The following is a 17,469-nucleotide window of genomic DNA, read 5'->3' as shown; positions in this document are numbered from 1 at the left end:
GGGCAGAGCAAAAGAACCTGTAACTACATACCTGTACATGTACATACCTAAGAAGTATTCTGCTTTATACCTAGTACTTGACTGATACTGTCAGTAGACAATTGCTACATTTAAAATGGGTATAGACGTTTAGTTTTGTATAGTAAACAAATAAACCTGAATGACTTTAGCTGATTAATCTGGTTCTCTCTCCATCCTCCCCCTTCTTTTTCAGCCACTGTCCTCTGAAGAGAACTGTCCCAGTGTTCACTCCAGTCAGTCAGACAGTCAGTATGGATCACCCCCTAGAGGCTGGTCAGAAGAACTGGATGAATATGGTCACACGCTCTATGTGTGTGAATACAACAATGAGAAGGTGCAAGTCCGTTCTTTTTAAATGTAGTAAATCATACATTTCTATTACTTTACTTCGCAGCACTAATAGATTGGGGCTAAGACTGAAGTTTGTATTACTGTTTGTCCCACAGGGTTAGTACTCGTTCTTAGTTGTTGCTATTCTGTGTTGTGTTGTAGTGGATAAAGCATGTGGATGAGCAGGGCAGGCCATACTATTACATTGCTGATGGATCCCGCTCTGAGTGGGAGCTCCCTAAAGTAAGAAAAGACACCATGCACACATGCAGCTGAGAGATATTCATGATGTCAGTTCAACTACAGGGCAAAAGCATAAAATTTGTGCCCCAACATTTAAGCATTCTGTCTGTCTGTTTGTGCTCTTATACTTTACCTCTGGAGATGCGCAGATGTATGGACAGTACTGCTAATCCTTCATCTCTTTTTGATCTACTCTCTCTGTGGTCTGGCATGCAGTAGCAGTGATGTACAGAATTCCATCCAATCAAAAATGACACTCTCTCTTTAATCTAAACACACACACACTCACACACACACACACACACACACACACAGAGCTTGACACTTTGTCTAGCTGCAAGCTGAGGAGGGGTTGGGGATGGGGTGAGGAAGGGGAGGTAGTGTTTTACGGTTCTAGTTCCAGGCTTCTGGGGTTCTAATTCCAGGATTCACCTGTTTATTTTCACACTTGGTTAACAGTGTGTGATTGATCAGGATTTATTTTGTGCTTGTACTTTTGTTATTTTGCCACATAAGGGTCTCTGATTTACTTTACTCTTTCTCACTCTAACCCTCTCCATAATTATTCTCTCTCTCTCTCTCTCTCTCTCTCTCTCTCTCTCTCTCTCTCTCTCTCTCTCTCTCTCTCTCTCAAAACAGTACAATCTTTCCCCTCCAAACTTGGGAGAAGCTCCTAAAAGCTACAGTCTGGAAAGGAAGCAGCCAGATCCTATTGTTCTGACCAAGTGGAGATACAGCACCTGTGTACTAGACCATAGTGAAAAGGTATATCCGTGCACATGCAGTTAGAGTGTGAACCTGACATGGAGCCTGACATGGCATCTGTGCTGGGTTTTAGTCTTCTTGCTTGGATGTCTTGCGTTTGAGCTGTTGTGCTGCTGTCCTGCCATCCTGAGAAGGCATTAGTAAATACTGGTAGTCCTGTACCCAGCAAGTGCACCAAGGCTGAGCACATCTCCTCTAATCGGCTCCCGCAGCGTTCCTGCTGAGCCCTGCCACTTTCGCCACCTAATCCAGCCCTGCGCAGCTGCATGCTTCCACCCTCCGTGCCATCCCGGATCCTGACATGTAGTTGACAAGGAGTTCATTAAACTATACGCAAACCATCACAGGTGTCACCTGGACCTATCATGGTGGGAGTCAAATCATGGCGAGTTATTGTTATGTTTATTTTATTGTGCTGAGGCATGTGTTGAGTACGTCTGAAGCATGCTCCGGTCGTAGAGGTCATACTCATTTGGTTTGCTCTTTGTGGATAATAATACAGACTAAAAATACATCTCGTGCAGATTCCTGCAGCTCTTTACTCTGAATCCCAGCATGCCATCTGAAAGACAATTAGGTGCCTTTGCTGCTCTCACCTCCCAGTGCTGGTCACCATGGTGTGGATTCACTCAGCTGCCCAGGTTAGCTGTTAGTGAGTTTCTGTGGGTGTTGGCACACACTGATGAGCTTTGATGTGTGGTAGCCTGACCTCAGATCAGCTCCTCTTCTGAACGGCTGGCCACCGTGTGGTATCGCTGGCCACTGTGTGTAACCCTTATTTACAAAGCTCGGTTTCCTGAAGTGTCACCAGAAAATGATCCACAAATCTCTGACCACTCCCTCTGCTCTACATGGATGATGTTTTTAACCTCTAAGCTTTAAGCCACATGCTGAGAGTTTATGTGCAATTTGAGCCCTCTTAGTAGGTGTGGCAGGTGCACCTGCACCTTACCATTTTTATTTACCTGTAGTGCAACAATGACCTTGATATTTGAGGCTTTTGTGGCATTAGGACACCTGCTATGCAGCTGCCATTGCTGGCAGTGAGGGGCTTGGGGAAGGGAGCAGCTGATACCTGGCCATGCCGTATCACCTCTCCTCTCCAGCTGTGGCCTCCACAGTGGTGCTGGAATGGTACGGTGCTGTCCGTGGTCCTGCTCTGGGAACAGTGTGGGTATGGCAGTGTGATGGAGGGTGTTGGTATGCTCCTGGGAGCAAGCAATTGTAGAGAGAGACGTGGCATCCAGATGAAGAATTTGAAAGAGAATACTGAAATGATCAGATGTTGAAATGGAGCATCTGCCAGTGTTGGAGACATCCTTTGTTAAATTGCATTTCATAATGGATTGCATTTTGTACCAGATGGGTGTGTTGCCTTTTTTTGTTGTCACAGAGATACCAAAACATTTTTTGAAGTAAGAGTTTACTAGGTGGAAGTAAACTTGATAAAATGGCAACAATTTAGTCATCTACATTATTATTCTTTTACAGCTGTCATTCAAAAGCAGGCGGTTTTCTGCGGCGCGCCTGTCCAGATCATTGTACAGATATCAAGTTAGTGTCTAAAACCCTTGCTGAGCTATGACCAATCAGATTTACGCAACCCCTGATTTTAGTCCTACTGCTTCTAAGAAAATCAGTGAGATGTTGTACATTTAAAATAAATAAATAATAAAAAAAACCTTTTTTTTTTTTTTAAAAAAGCAGTCACATTCTGGTAAGAATGTAACCGCTCAACCATTTGTCTGTGTGTGTGTGTGTGAGGGAGAGAGAGAGAGAGAGAAATGATTGATTAATATTGAATCATGTAGAATCACACTAACCCCTGATGTAGCCTGAAGCTCACTACTTATAATTTAGGGAAAAAAAACCTAACTTTTGCATGCTTTTCACTTTCAGTTTATTAACATTTGCGCGTGTATGTGTGTGTGTGTGTGTGTAATGTAATATATATATATATATATATATATATATATATATATATATATATATATATATATATATATATATATATATATATATATATATATATAAAAAATAATGAGTCAATAATTTTATATTTTATATATAATATACAGTTTGCTGTTGTTGCCATTGGTTAAGCAGAAAGCTCAGTTCCTTCAGACTGCCTCTTTTGGTGTGACTCCTTCAGACTTACTCCTCCAGTCTTTAACTCATCCTCCACTGAGCTAACATGCTCTCTCTCTTCTGTTTTTGGTTTATAGGAGTCTGGGACCACCAAACACACCTCCCCTGACTCCCCTGACTCCTGTCCCTCCTCACCTAAACACTCCTCTACAGTTAGTATATGTGTGTGTGTGAGGGTGTTGTTGCTTACCTCATTGTCACTTACATGCATGTATGCGTATGTGTGTGCATGCGGACATGTATGCGTGAGAGAGGAGTTTCTCAGAATGGATGCAATTGTGGAAATTCGTGCTCTTTCTGGATGTGTAGATATTAAGATGTAATCACTATTTATTGAACCATCATTAACTGTTTTGTAAATATTACCACTGAGAGAAATGATGCAGGATTTAACTGCCCAGATCATCCCTAATTTCTGAAGTTCTTGGATTATTTTGCTGATGACATTCCTGCATGACCTGCAATATATTGAATCCATCGCTGGATGATTAGTAAGTTTGGTGTTGCTACATGTCATTGAGTGGTTCTGTCTTGGTTCAATTTCATCTTTCCTCCTCAGCCCTCAGAAAAGTGTGGAGTCCTCAATGTCACCAAGATCACTGAGAATGGGAAGAAAGTCAGGTATTGTCTGCATGAGAATGTTTCAGTTGTATGAGTGCTGTTATTGGGATTGGTGGTAGGGGTCTTGGGTTGTGTTAAACTGAACAATGTGTTCTATTTTGTATTATGATAAGGAAAGATATTAATATGGATTAAAATGAGTAATTGTATTAATAAGTTAAAATAAATAAAATGTGAAAGCAGCATTAAAATAATTTGAATAATCTGATTTCCTAGTCTGCTTTCGCTCCTTATTTTGTTTACTACCCTTAAAGAAAATATTTTGATTTTCTTTTACACAAATGATTATTCATTAATTTTATATAATTGGAATTACCATGTATATGTGCATATCATTTGCATAACTGTGGCAATTAACTGCATGCTCACTGACAGTTTGACTTTATCTTATGCAAGAAAGCATGCTGTTTGAGAGTAGGCCAGTAGCATATGGAGTTAAATTTATTGCACTTAAAAACTGCATGCAACTCAGAATCTCATGTTTTAACCAGCAAAAAATAGTCACCAGTTTGTAGAATGTTGTTAATGATACAAATAAATAGTAGCTCTGAGGTTTATGGAAAAATGGAAAGGTGTATACTTGAATGGCTGAATAAATTTGCCAAATGTTTGAAATTTTCAAAAAGAAACAGATCTGCACTTAAAGGTTTCAGCAAAAACAGCAGCCACCACCCCTTGCTTATGTTCATATACAACTAGAGAAAAAACAACTTATGCTACGCTCTCCTCTCACCTGTAGGAAGAACTGGACATCCTCCTGGACAGTTCTGCAGGGTTTCACGCTGCTCTTTGCTAAGGGCCAGACAAACGCCACCAGCTGGGTATGTTGGACCTCTTGCACTCACTGGCTACTCTCGAAAACTTTTTTTTTTTTTTAACTCATTCTCCTTTACTGTGTCAGTTGATGCGACTCTGTTGTGGCAATGTGTGTTACCATGTCTATCTCAGTCTCCTTGAACTAGTTGAGATAAAGTAGAATTTATGCAATGAGTACACCTTTTCAGCTGGAACCAAATTAGTCTTAAACTAGAGTTAATCAATTGAGTTTATTTTGCTGAGTTGGGCATTGCCTGTGATTTCATCTATTCATATTATTTTTTTTTCCTTCTCTCTGTGTTGTGACCATGAATCTGTTCATGCATCATCTCTCTCCTCTCTCTCTCTCTCTCTCTCTCTCGCTCTCTCTCTCTCTCTCTCTCTCTTTCCTGCTCCTCCTTTCTTGTCTTTTCTCAAAGTCGTACTACCGCAATGGCTCATTCCCTGAGCTCCTCCTCTCGTTGCTAAGCAACTGGAAGCGTTCAGTTAAGCCCCGCCCTGCGGTCTCCTATAAGCACTTTGGGCGTGGCCAGCCTTCCTTTGTATGTGTCAGTGCCTCTCCACACAGGAAGCTTGCAAGTAGATTTTGGAACAGTTAAAAGGTGCTTCTGTACTGAGTAGTGTTAATATAGGCATACTGAACTGAGAACCCATTATGAATTTTAAAACAATGTCAAATTGTTCTCTTTAACTTTTCAATCAACCTCACTCAAAATTAAAAGCTGTTCTAAGATCTCGTTATATGGAGCTTCCTGATTACATTGGCTTTGCATGTCTTCCCTTCTGCTTGTCTGTCATGCTTATTTTCTCCTCCCTTGTGCTTGCTATTGGTCTTTTCACTCAAAGAGGAGTTAGATGTGTTATGAAATTATTTATTCTCTTGGGGTAAGTTTCTACAGCAAATGCTTGAGAATTCCATGCTTTGGCATGCATTTCCTCCTGTCAAACAATGGGATGAACTGAGCCATACACTGAGCCATACATTTCCATAAAGATCTTTTTGCATGTCAAACAGCTAGTTTTAACTGTAGTTAAGTGTTTTAAATGTAGGATGAGAGCCTGGCTTGTGCTTTGCTAAGATGGATAAAAATGTGTCTGAATACTCCTGTCAAATGTAGGATATAAGCTAAATCTTTTGGATGAACAAATTGTGTGGCCAGCCATTTGTGACAGGTTATGTCTGAGTTTGTAAACAAGTAACTTGATCTAACAGTTATATTTATTAGACCTTCCCTATAATCTAAAACTAACGGGCAACTGAAGCGTTTGGTAATTGTGATCATAACCTGCTTCTGCAGTTACAGAATAACAAAGATGTAACAATAACATCGATGTAACATACATGAAAAATATATGAAGTATTGTAATTCTAATATCTGGTGACTCTTGGAGGACCGATGAGTTTATCAGCTTGTCCTTATACAGAATTTTTACATACCTCTGTTTTCACTTGGAAGTTTGGAGGAAACCAGTCAAAGCCGGAGTTCACTGTGGACCTCCGTGGTGGTTCAGTGGAGTGGGCATCCAAGGAGAAGTCCAGCAAGAAACATGTCCTTGAGGTAAACTCTTTAGCAATGGAATTTGTTTAAGGATGGGGTCGATGCTTTTCAACTCATTAAAATTGTTTCCCAATATTGACGATGTCTAATGACCTTACTTAACTTTATGACCCTAGCTAAAGACACGTCAGGGCACAGAGCTGCTGATTCAGTCCGAGATAGACAGTGTCATCACCGATTGGTACAAGACACTCGCTGAGACCATCAATACACATGTGAGTAGAATCTACTCTCTTGCCACTACGCATATAAATGTAGAACATGCATATCAACACTGAATTCTTTCCACAAATGATACTGCACACAAACATTTTATTCTCTCATTGCTGTGTGTGTGTGTGTGTGTGTGTGTGTGTGTGTGTGTGTGTGTGTGTGTGTGTGTGTGTGTGTGCACGCGCGCTTGCTTGCATCTATGCTATGTGTGTTGTAGGCCTGGGAGTCAGATGAAGCTATTGAAGAGGACATGCCAGAGTCGCCAGGGACTGAAAAACAAGACAAAGAGCACAGAGAGTTGAAGAAAAGCAAACGTAATTTAGATGAAGAGAAAACACTCACTGGCACATTTGCTAGCCCTCACACCTCAGGCACACCGCTCCATCTCACGTAATGGGGTGTGTGTGTGTGTGTGTTCCTTTGTCTAGTCATGAAGAGTTCTGGCAGTTTGGAATCATCAGATCAGAAGAAGACCAAGGTGAAGCTGAAGAAATTCCTCACACGAAGACCAACCTTACAGGCTGTCCGAGACAAGGGCTATATCAAAGGTTATACACACATTCTCACACACACTAAATTATCTAAATTAATTCAGTATTCTTCTGTATGTTTTATAATGCTCAGGCAGGGCAGAACGAATGTCTTATTCTTCTCTCTGCTTTGTTTTCAGATCAGGTGTTTGGGTGCAGTCTAACCAGTCTCTGTGCTAGGGAGAACACTTCAGTACCCGACTTTGTCCGAATGTGTATCGAGCATGTAGAGAAGTCAGGTAATTCACCATGAGTAGATGGAATCAGGAGTCATTTGAACCTGCTGCAGATAGATTAAGGGCACTTGTGGTGTTAAATTCAGCAAATTTATACTCCTCTCTCTCTCTCTCTGTGTGTGTCTCTCTCTCTGTCTGTGTGTATTATTTCTTTCATTGTCTCCAGGTTTAGACATTGATGGATTGTACAGAGTCAGCGGCAATCTGGCTGTCATTCAAAAACTACGTTTTGCTGTAAATCACGGTATGAACTATGCATGTTTATGTATTTATAAATAGTACATCAAAAAACATTCTCAAATATTTACACATGATGGGTGCTTGATAATTTAACTATTTTTAAGCATATCTTCTGATATTTACTATATTTAGATTTTTTTTCTAAATCATTCACTCACATTATGATGTGTGTGTGTGTGTGTGTGTGTGTGTGTGTGTGTGTGTGTGTGTGAGACAGATGAGAAGGTGAATCTAGAGGACAGTAAATGGGAGGATATTCATGTGACCACGGGTGCCCTGAAGATGTTTTTCCGGGAGCTTCCAGAGCCTCTCTTCACCTATGCTTCCTTCAATGACTTTGTTAATGCCATCAGTGGGTTCTTTTCATATATGTACAGCCATGCCCATACATGCCAAGTATACAATTGGATCACAAATGTGTCAAAAAGCACTAAATGAGTGAGCATTTAGAACTTTCCAAACTAAGGAAAGGTGTGGGGTTTTTTTTGTTTTTAAACCAGATCATAAAACAAGCTGTCTGGCAAAGAGCATACCAAACACAGCTCTCACTGAACGAGTGTCTAGGTCTCAGCTGTATTACAGGGTTGTGTGGACATTTCAGTGGAAATATAGCAACCGCAATAAAAGGAAACCTGAGAGCCCCGCAGAGCTGCTCAGTATGACATGATACAGTACATAACCTTTATTCTAATCTGTCTCTGATCTAAGGATCTGATACAAGTTCTCTATGATTTTCTTTTATAGCAAGAAAATGTTTTTAAAGGTGTACAACACTAGCCACAAGTGGGCAGTATTGGATATATTTTGCTAAAAACTAGTCAAAGCATTGACTAAACAGTCTAAAGAGCACCTTCTCATACAAGATGCAATATTAATCCTGTTATTGTTTATGCTTTATTTGTTTTTTTTTCCCCCAGAAAACTCAGATTACAAGCAGCGAGTGCAAGGCATAAAAGATTTAATCAAACAGTTGCCAAAACCGAATCAGGAAACAATGCAAGTGCTATTCAAACATCTGAAAAAGTAAGCAAAATCCTCCTGTGTGGCAACCTTCACCACAGTGAGCTAGGGGACTTGTAATGGTGTAATATATATTGGCTTTTTGGAAACCTAACATTTGCAAAGGAGGACTGTACTGATCTAAGTAAGTGTGTGTGTTTGTGTGTTAGAGATGAGCAGGGTATGGCATGTGTTCTGTACAGGCTGTCTGTATTGAGTTATCTCACACCATTACTCAGAGCCACCTGGAAGCTGGCCAACTATATCATTATGAGAGAGTGTAAGGGGAGGCAGGGAGATCTGGGGAATGTAGGTGATAGACCACATCCTCCTGACACCATGGCATGAAGCTGAAGTGATCATCATGAGAGGGAGAAAAGGAGAGAGTCAGAGGGGAAGAGGGGAGAGAGAGGTTGAGTGGATTGATTAAACTACATAAAGATGGACTGCTGTGGTAGGTGCTGCAGTTAAATGCTGCTGCGTGTGTGTGTGTTTGTGTGTGTGTGTGTGTGTGTGTGTGTGTGTGTGTGTGTGTGTGTGTGTGTGTGTGTGTGTGTGTGTGTGTGTGTGTGTGTGTGTGCATGCGTGTATGTGTGTGACTGAATGTATAATTACATTACAGTGTATAGAGCATGCAATAATCCCTGTTTGCATTAAGCAGTAGAAAAGGCTCTGGGTCCTATTGCTCATAATGCCCTACCTGTGCCATATTTGGGACTTGCTTTTATTGTCTTAATATTTAAAGGTGCATTCTTGTGGCTCTGAAACTCTAAATGAAGCTTCATTTGTCATGCAAACTGTGCACATCTCACCATGCCAAGCTGTGCAATAATTGCATTGTTAGTTTGTCAGGTTTGCTTTCCGTTGAGCAGGCAGGACTTGGATCTTTCATCGATGTATTTTTCTATGGTATCATATGGCTGTTACTTCCAGACAGTATCTTAACATGTAAAACAATTAAAATAGAATTACCCTCCCATGTTTTAACATGTGGTGTGTTTCAAATACAAGTTAATCTTTTCCGGAATTCCGGAAGCATAACTAGGTAGCAATAACTAGTACCAGTAAAGCGTGATCTTGGTGTTTGCAATGTGTCGGAGCAGACGAATCTCCACTGTGCAGTGCAGTTGTTTAGACCACTTTGCTTAGCTCTTGTGAAACAACATGCCAAAACAAAAGGCAGGCCCTGTCCCCCAAGGCCAACCAGCACTAATGTGTGCTGTTCTCAAAAACAGCATGATTGCAGTGTGACAGAGAGGTCTTCAAGCTACATGTAAGCACTGTAATGTTGAGGCAGGTGTATCATCTCCATCATTTTGATTGATTGCTGCGTAGAACCACTCCACAGAACTTTACATAGTGCTCTTGCGGAGGCCAGTCTCAGATGGGGGAAGAGGTAAACAGAAGAGAGGAGGGCTACAGTTAGGAATGCGGTTGTTCATTTAAGATCACTGTAGTGAACTGAGCTCAGAGTGTCATTACCGCATCAAACAGACTGGCATTTGCTTTTGCCTCCATTTGCATTTAAATGACTCGGTCTACTGTAACACGAGTACAGAAGCAGAATGTTTCATAAACATCATGCTCTGACATTTTACTGTTGCAGGAATATTTGTTACATATTTGTATATTTATATGATGGCAAAAGCAACATCTCTTTGTTTATACTGTATGTTCTGTTGTCTAGATTTGCTTTGTTTTCAGTATGTGATAGAACTGAAAATAACCGCCTATAGTCCCTAAACAGGCTTGTATATAATATTATCGATGCATGTTTACTGATGATATTAAAGACTGCTATACTAGAAATATTTCCAAATATGGATTTCTCTCTCGCTTCCTGTCAGAGTGATTGATCACGGAGAGGCAAACAGGATGACTACTCAGAGCGTGGCCATCGTGTTTGGCCCCACCCTCCTTCGACCTGAGACGGAGACAGGCAACATGGCCGTGCACATGGTCTACCAGAACCAGATTGTGGAGCTCATCCTACTGGAACATGAAAGCATCTTCGGCAGGTAGAGCATGTGTTGGGTGTACAACAATTCCCATGCTCCCCTGCTCCAGATGTGTCCAGAGAACACATTGCCAAAACATTACCATTGCACAATCCACCGCGCAAATGCAAAAGCAGGCTTCAGTTGTTATGGACCAAGCTTAACAGAAAACATATAGAGTGAAGAATGACTGTATGGTGATGGTTTCAAAGTGTTTGGAATGCAAGAACAGGGAAAGGTACTTTATGCACTTCATGCTTTTGGAGTTTTGATGTACAGTTTTTGTTTGTTGTTTTTCCATTTGTTTTGGGTTTTTTGTTTTTGTTTTTTATTTTTTTATTTACCATTCCTGAGAAGGAGCTACTTTTCTTGGTTGAGAATAAGCTGGATGGACCTTTTGAAGAATTTAAAATGGTGGATAATCCTGTATTTGTGCTATTGTGAAGGTTGGAAACGTTTACTCATTGATCACGACGACACTCAAGACTTGACCGCTATGGATGTCTTGGATGAGACTGCTGTCAACTGAGAATAATGGGATATGAAGTTATTTGACATGTATGTGTATATTGAAGAATGAAGTAAACCTGAAACTGGATCAGCATTTCATTTCAACCCACTTGTCTAATCAGTACTTGGAGGTTCCGAACATTTTTACTTGAAATAAAGTGAAAATGGGCTGTTTTGGAAGACAGTATTATTTCACAAAGACTACTAATTAATGGACAGAAAGAGCCAATTCATAATGGATAATTATGGGTAATGGCTTATGGTCAGTATTTGAACTGGACTTCTGTCATTGTGAACATTCAAAAAGATTGACATGGCTTACTGGACTTGTTCTTCATCCTTTTCTGCTGTTCTCAAAAAGCCTACAATATCTGCCTTTTTGACTGCAACCCCTATTCCATTGCTATTGGATTACTGGCCTATTCATCTCCTCACATCATCTCCTCTCCTACCCAATAGGATCTCAGAGTGCCTCTGTGGAGAAGCTTGGAGAAACCCTCCATCTTAAATCGCTCATCCAGTAACTACAAAGCGGCAGTTTGAAGAAAAATGTGTGATGATGTGTTCACACCTGTGGGCAGGGCAGCGTTAATGTTTTGATGACGTGTTAACGTATGACACAGTAGCAACTGGAAGTGCAGAGTCTTCCAGGAAGACTCTATTAGGGGAAATGAAACAACCCGCAGGTGCTCGGGGGTTAATTAGAAATTTGGTGGTAGGTTACTGTCCTCTCATTTCCTTTCATCCCTCGCTGTCATCTTCTCAGTTTCTTCCTCTGCTTTTCTGCCTTTCCCTCTCCATGCCTTTCTTTTTCACTCTGGTTTTACTGGAATTTGAAAGGAGAGATGTTGAAGTTTGTGTTCAGTTCTTGCCGGCACGGTTTCAGATCAATAGAGATGCTCGCTCTGATACTCCCTCTCTCTTTACTTCGACCTTTTTTCCTTGGCTTCCACATAAGAATGAATGTTATAACACAGGAAAGGTACTGGAAACTGTTCTGTTGTGTTCAGTTAAGCATTGTGAATCCCTCCTTTTTTAATATAAGATTTCACGAGCATATGTATACATTACATTTAAACATTAGATGCACCAGTTTAAGAATGCTGATAGCAATTGAAGTGCAAAAATTGCTTTAATATTACATTTACTAAGAAAATAAATATTAAATATTAATTATTGCTTCAGGAAAAAGAGGGTGGCATAGCAATGCATTGTGAAGAGCACATTTTGAATGTAATTCTGAGACTAACTACTGTTTCTGACATTGACATGTCTAATCCTAATTAAAAAGAAAACAAATCACACACACTGTAGTTGCTGTTCTGTGGTTGCTTCTCTCTCTCTCCATTTGTTTTTCTCTTTCAGATCTTTAAACCTAACTCCAATCTGTGTAAGCTCTTCTGTACATTTTTTTTTTTTAAACCACCATGTTTGTAAAATGCGAAATGGCCAGTGAGTGAAATAATATATCAGAGTCTCTAGCAGTAGACCATTTTCTGCTTATGAGGATTTTCCTTTTGTTTTTTGTTTTTTTGTTTTTTTTATATCAGCTTTTGTGTAGCGTTTGCACCTATGTTTTAACAGGAGGCAAGGTTGGATAACAGGAGTAGTGACGAGCAGGTATGAAATCACAGCTCTGCTTAGGACCACGATTAGTGTGGTAGAGTGAGGCAGGATCAGAATTTCCAAATGAAAAAAAAACAATTAGTTCAGATCCATAATTCATAGCTCTGACCACAGTCTTGAGCAGCCAGGGCCCTAGAGGTGTGTGACGTGTGCACCATATGCTACTGCTTGTTTCTGGGTAGGGGTGCCAGGAAAGCTCCTGGCCTCTCAGGTCCATGGAGGCCAAAGTGTGGGGAGGTAATGTGAGCACACCATTATGACCCATAAAACATTCATCACCTTGTTCTCTTTCTTTTTGTCTTTCTTCTGGAGTGTTCTTCTAACACTCAAACAGCACATTACTCATTGACTGCCTCTCCAACTACCACCCCCAAGAGCTCCTGGAGCTTAAGCTCTCTCTGTTACAGTGCTACGCGCACACACACACACCCCCACTGGCAGGTAGTGCATGGTTTCATAAGTAGTATCACAGAGATGGGCTTTTCTTCCCTTCTCTATCAGATTCTTTAAGTCTCAGGAGTCAATTCTATGTTTCCTGTATTGAAGCCACACCTAATTTGAGTAATCGGATTCATTAGGAAACATGTGGAAGCATTTAAATCATTTTCAGCTGTGTCCATGGAGACTATACTATCATGCATTGACTGGCTACTACAGCCAAGCTATAAAAGCCAATGTTGGGAGGGACGAACAACGACGACAGAAAGTGAAGAACAAAAATGATCCCTTGAAATCAACATTCCTCTCGAATCTGCTCTCATTTGTCTTTGACAGTCCCACTGCTTTGAAACATCAAGGATCATTTGCATGTGTGAAGTGCACAGAAGGCTGGAGGAATAATTTTATTTGACAAGGTAACTACTTTTATAGATGCTTGTATAAATGTAAACATGGTTCATGAGCTGTAATTCTCTAGTCAATCGGTTTCACTGACACTTATGAGTGTCCCACAAGTCCAGAAGCATTCATCTACTTTAGCCTCAGTATGGGTCTGTAGAAGTCTAAAACCAACCTTGTATGTGTACTGGATAACTTGTACACTTGGTTCAGTCTTTAGCTAGTGTAGTATGTATGCACTTAAATACCTGCTAAGTTGTTTTTTGTTGTTTTTGAGTGAATAAATGACAAAATGAGGTAAGACAATAAATGGGTGTCATACTGAGAAGTGTTTTGACAGTGCTGACTGACTTTAAGAAAAAAAGCTGATAAGTAATTCAGTAGTCGAAATTTTTTTTCATGCTGCTGCCCACAACTGTGGCTGTGTTCACATCACCATCAATACCAACCAGTGTGAAAACATTGCTCTTTGTGCCTGAGGGCTTTTGTTAGAACCCTCTTAACTAACATAAGCCTGCTTAAACTAAAGTTCCCATGCAGGTAGGTCCTGGCTGAAATAATCATACAAGCATTTCAAATGTCATTGGCCAAGCTTGTTAATGAAGTTTGCATGGCCGGACTTGATGGCTCCGTATTGGAAAATCCAATGCATTTTAAACAGATGTTCTTATCCTTGATTTACATAAGGTAATTGCAGAATGCATGAAATACTGGGTCGGCAAAGCTGTGCAACACCCCCCCCCCCCCACACACACTGCACACACCCTGCCCCTTCATTCGCTAATACAATCAACCCCATTAAGTAGGCAATAAATACAAGGCACACTGTATCGAGCCTGACAGATAATGGACCCCTTCTGCACATCCATTTAGTCGGGAGGGATGGCACGTGATTGGCTTAGCTGTGCTGCATTACCTGGGCAGTCGTAAAAGGGTCTGTAAATTCTGCTGGAGGCAACACCTGAATCGGGCCGTCTGCAGCTTGGCCATGTGGAGGACCTGCTAGCCTTGCTGGTTCACCGACTCGCCTCCCTCTCTTTTCACACTCCTCTTGTTTTGGAGCACTTTCTAGCTGCTAATTAGCTTCTTGAGCTTCTAATGTGTGCTTGCCTGTTTCTGAGATGGCAGTTCAGTGGCCTGCTCTTCCTGTCTGAGGCTTCCGCAGGCCCCAGGAGCAGTCCTGGTCCTAGTCAGCAGCTTATTAGGAGGTGGAGTCAATAACAGAGCGTGTGGTACCCTCAGAGACTTAATGATATGTGTTTCAACAGCTAACCTCCTCATTAGTGCTACTAAGTGACGATCACACTTATAAATAACACTGTGTGATTCTTAATTAAAGCCTAAGAAATCATGGGCTTGATGGCATTTGTGTGTGTGTGTGTGTGCATGCATGCAAGCACACACTTCTGTTTGATAAATAAAGGGTGTTTGTGGTGGTATTATGACTGCCTTTCCCTAGAGTTTTCTTTACAATCTTGTCCACCCAGACACATCTCCTGCATGCATGCACGTGCACACACACCCCTTGTTGAAGTGATTTATAGCAGGTACTCCAGCAGGAGCAGTGCTGACTGAAGCTGCTGCAGACAAAAGCATTTCAGGGCTAAAAATCAATTGGGATCTCCTGCAGTAAAGGACTCTTGCACCCAGAAGGATGTTTAGTTTAGGAGGAAGATCACAAAAGGTTATTTAAGTTCAGACAACACAAAATAATTTACTCAGATACCTATGTGTGTTGGCAGAATTAGGTTCAACTTGCTGAACTGAAATTCAACATTTCTTTTTCTATTAATTTTGTGTATCGCATGTTATAGGAGATGAAGCAAACGTGTCTTCCTAATTTTAGTTTTATGCAGCTTGTTTATTTAAACTTTAAAATTTATCTGAAACAGTTTTATAGAAATACCTGAGTGCAAGCACATTTTGATGCTATTCCTCTTTGGCAGAATGATGATGATGATGATGATGATCCATACTGCCATCTTTGTTCTGTTCTCTGCAGATTATCCCCCTCTCAGAATCTAACTGCTCTTCCTCTTCCTCTTTGTATTCCCTCCTATGCTGTCTCTTCCTCTGACTGGTTTAACCTCACAAAAAAAACATGTTCTCATCATCTTTGCCATTCCAGCTCAGTTCAATTTTCTGCCTAGGCACTTGTAATTCAGTATTTAACATGGGTCTGGTGATTTATATCGACACCCTCACCCACCCCGCCCAAGCCTGTCTCTCTCCCGCTCTCCTGGTGCCCTAACGAGGTTAGTGTGGGTGGGGATAGAGGCTGAGAAGTGGATTAGTGCTGAGGTGATAGAGCACTGGCAGCAGGAAGGCAGCAAGATCCTGGACCCAGGCTTCAGGAGGGGTTTCTGGGGTCGGCCGCGATGAATTCCCCCTGCCCCTTAGGTGGAGTTTTTAATTGATTTTTCTCTTCTGTGCCATCTGGCTCTCGGCCGTGTGTGTGTGGGGGGGGGGGGTTGGCGGGCTAGGGGGTGGCAGGTTAAAATTGAGTTGGAGATTCGCATTGGTTCTCCACAGAGGCAGACTGTGTTTGTGTGAAGGCAGCAGCTGAGTGTAGCTTAGGGGCAGAGGAAGGACCTAACTAAGCTGTTCATGACCTTTAACATGCCTTGGAGGTAAGAGGTCAGCGAGTATCTTACCTTTGACCGACACTGACGTGTGAGTGCGAGGGGATGTGGAGATGATTTTGTTAACAGGTACATGGTTGGGGGTGAGCTGGCAGTGTTAGCTGGCATGTTGCTAATCAACAGATGGAGAGAGTGCATGGACACTGGTTGAAGCATAGGCTATAAGGGAAGGAAGAGACAGCAAAGTTAAAAGATGGAATTAAATGACTGAAAGGTTAAATATGGTTAACAACCCATAAGAGAACACTTTCCAATGCGTACACATGTACACACGGCATTTAAGTAATTGCAGCCTTGTTTTAATTTGACAAGTGTTTCAACAAACATGGATGTATTCACTTGATACTTCTGACGTACTATAGCATAAGTACGTATAGTATGAGTACACTCATAGAACCCTCCAATTTGCCAATGTCTGTGTGTGTGGTGGCGTATGTGCATACATGGGGTATAGTGGCAATAACTCTCTGTACCATATGTGGATTGTGTCCACTAAGAGGGAGGGTGGCTTCCTGTCTGTTTTCATAGCTAAATGAGCCAATGGCTGCTGTGTGTGTGTGTGTTTGTTTGTCTGTCAGTTATTATGGAACATTAAATTAGACTGCATTTAAGACTGCATGTCTGGAAGGGGGAAGTGTCTTGAAGTATACCGAAGTCAAATTAACTTAGCATTTGATTGAATTTAGCTTTTAGGAGACGTGGGAGAGAACACATGGGGAAAGAAAGGATAAAGAGAGAAAGGGATAGTCAAGACTGCCAGTAGTGGGTTGTAATTAAAGAAATCAGTGGCTGGAGAATTACTGATATGGTCAGATTCTTAATGATGTTAGTGCCAAACAGAATGACCTATCTACCTCTTATGATTGCTAAAAAGTCTTAACATGCCTGTAAGTGAGAAACGGTCCAAACAGTTTCAGTGCCTAGGTACATTCCCCTTTACCATCACTGTGAAGAACCAGTAATGGTTTCATAATGTGTATTGTAAGGTTTCTCTGTAGAATTTAATGAGAAGGGGGCTTCTGTATGAAACGGCTCAAGCAACATTTTAGTTAGACTAATTGGTCGTAGGGCAGACATAACTACTGATCATAAACCATTCAGTTTGTAACTTTCATGTAATTTTACTTATTTACACA

At 41.1% G+C, this 17,469-nt stretch overlaps 1 protein-coding gene across 5 annotated transcripts in view; it reads left to right on the top strand.

The window, feature by feature from the left end:
- Nucleotides 1-12,534, top strand: part of arhgap12b (Rho GTPase activating protein 12b) — a 40,227-nt gene extending 27,693 nt beyond the window's left edge. Inside the window, exons 4-20 of one of the 5 annotated variants that reach the window (XM_081697636.1) lie at nt 215-355; nt 514-594; nt 1,234-1,359; nt 2,851-2,913; nt 3,585-3,659; nt 4,067-4,128; nt 4,868-4,949; nt 5,364-5,486; nt 6,402-6,503; nt 6,620-6,718; nt 6,934-7,030; nt 7,145-7,264; nt 7,387-7,485; nt 7,649-7,726; nt 7,940-8,074; nt 8,640-8,745; nt 10,569-12,534. In XM_081697636.1, coding sequence (XP_081553762.1) covers nt 215-355; nt 514-594; nt 1,234-1,359; nt 2,851-2,913; nt 3,585-3,659; nt 4,067-4,128; nt 4,868-4,949; nt 5,364-5,486; nt 6,402-6,503; nt 6,620-6,718; nt 6,934-7,030; nt 7,145-7,264; nt 7,387-7,485; nt 7,649-7,726; nt 7,940-8,074; nt 8,640-8,745; nt 10,569-10,743 — 1,764 coding nt within the window. In that variant the 3' untranslated portion in view covers nt 10,744-12,534. The remainder of the gene's footprint in view (nt 1-214; nt 356-513; nt 595-1,233; nt 1,360-2,850; nt 2,914-3,584; nt 3,660-4,066; nt 4,129-4,867; nt 4,950-5,363; nt 5,487-6,401; nt 6,504-6,619; nt 6,719-6,933; nt 7,031-7,144; nt 7,265-7,386; nt 7,486-7,648; nt 7,727-7,939; nt 8,075-8,639; nt 8,746-10,568) is intronic. The other 4 variants (XM_027008507.3, XM_081697637.1, XM_027008508.3 and 1 more) reach the window with 4 other exon arrangements.
- Nucleotides 12,535-17,469: the final 4,935 nt, after the last annotated feature.

Source organism: Electrophorus electricus, chromosome 15, assembly GCF_041902795.1.
Source record: "Electrophorus electricus isolate QZ-2024a chromosome 15, ASM4190279v1, whole genome shotgun sequence".
Classification (NCBI taxonomy): domain Eukaryota; kingdom Metazoa; phylum Chordata; class Actinopteri; order Gymnotiformes; family Gymnotidae; genus Electrophorus; species Electrophorus electricus.
Note: the sequence above shows the minus strand (reverse complement) of the source record. Positions and strands in the feature narration are given on the sequence as shown.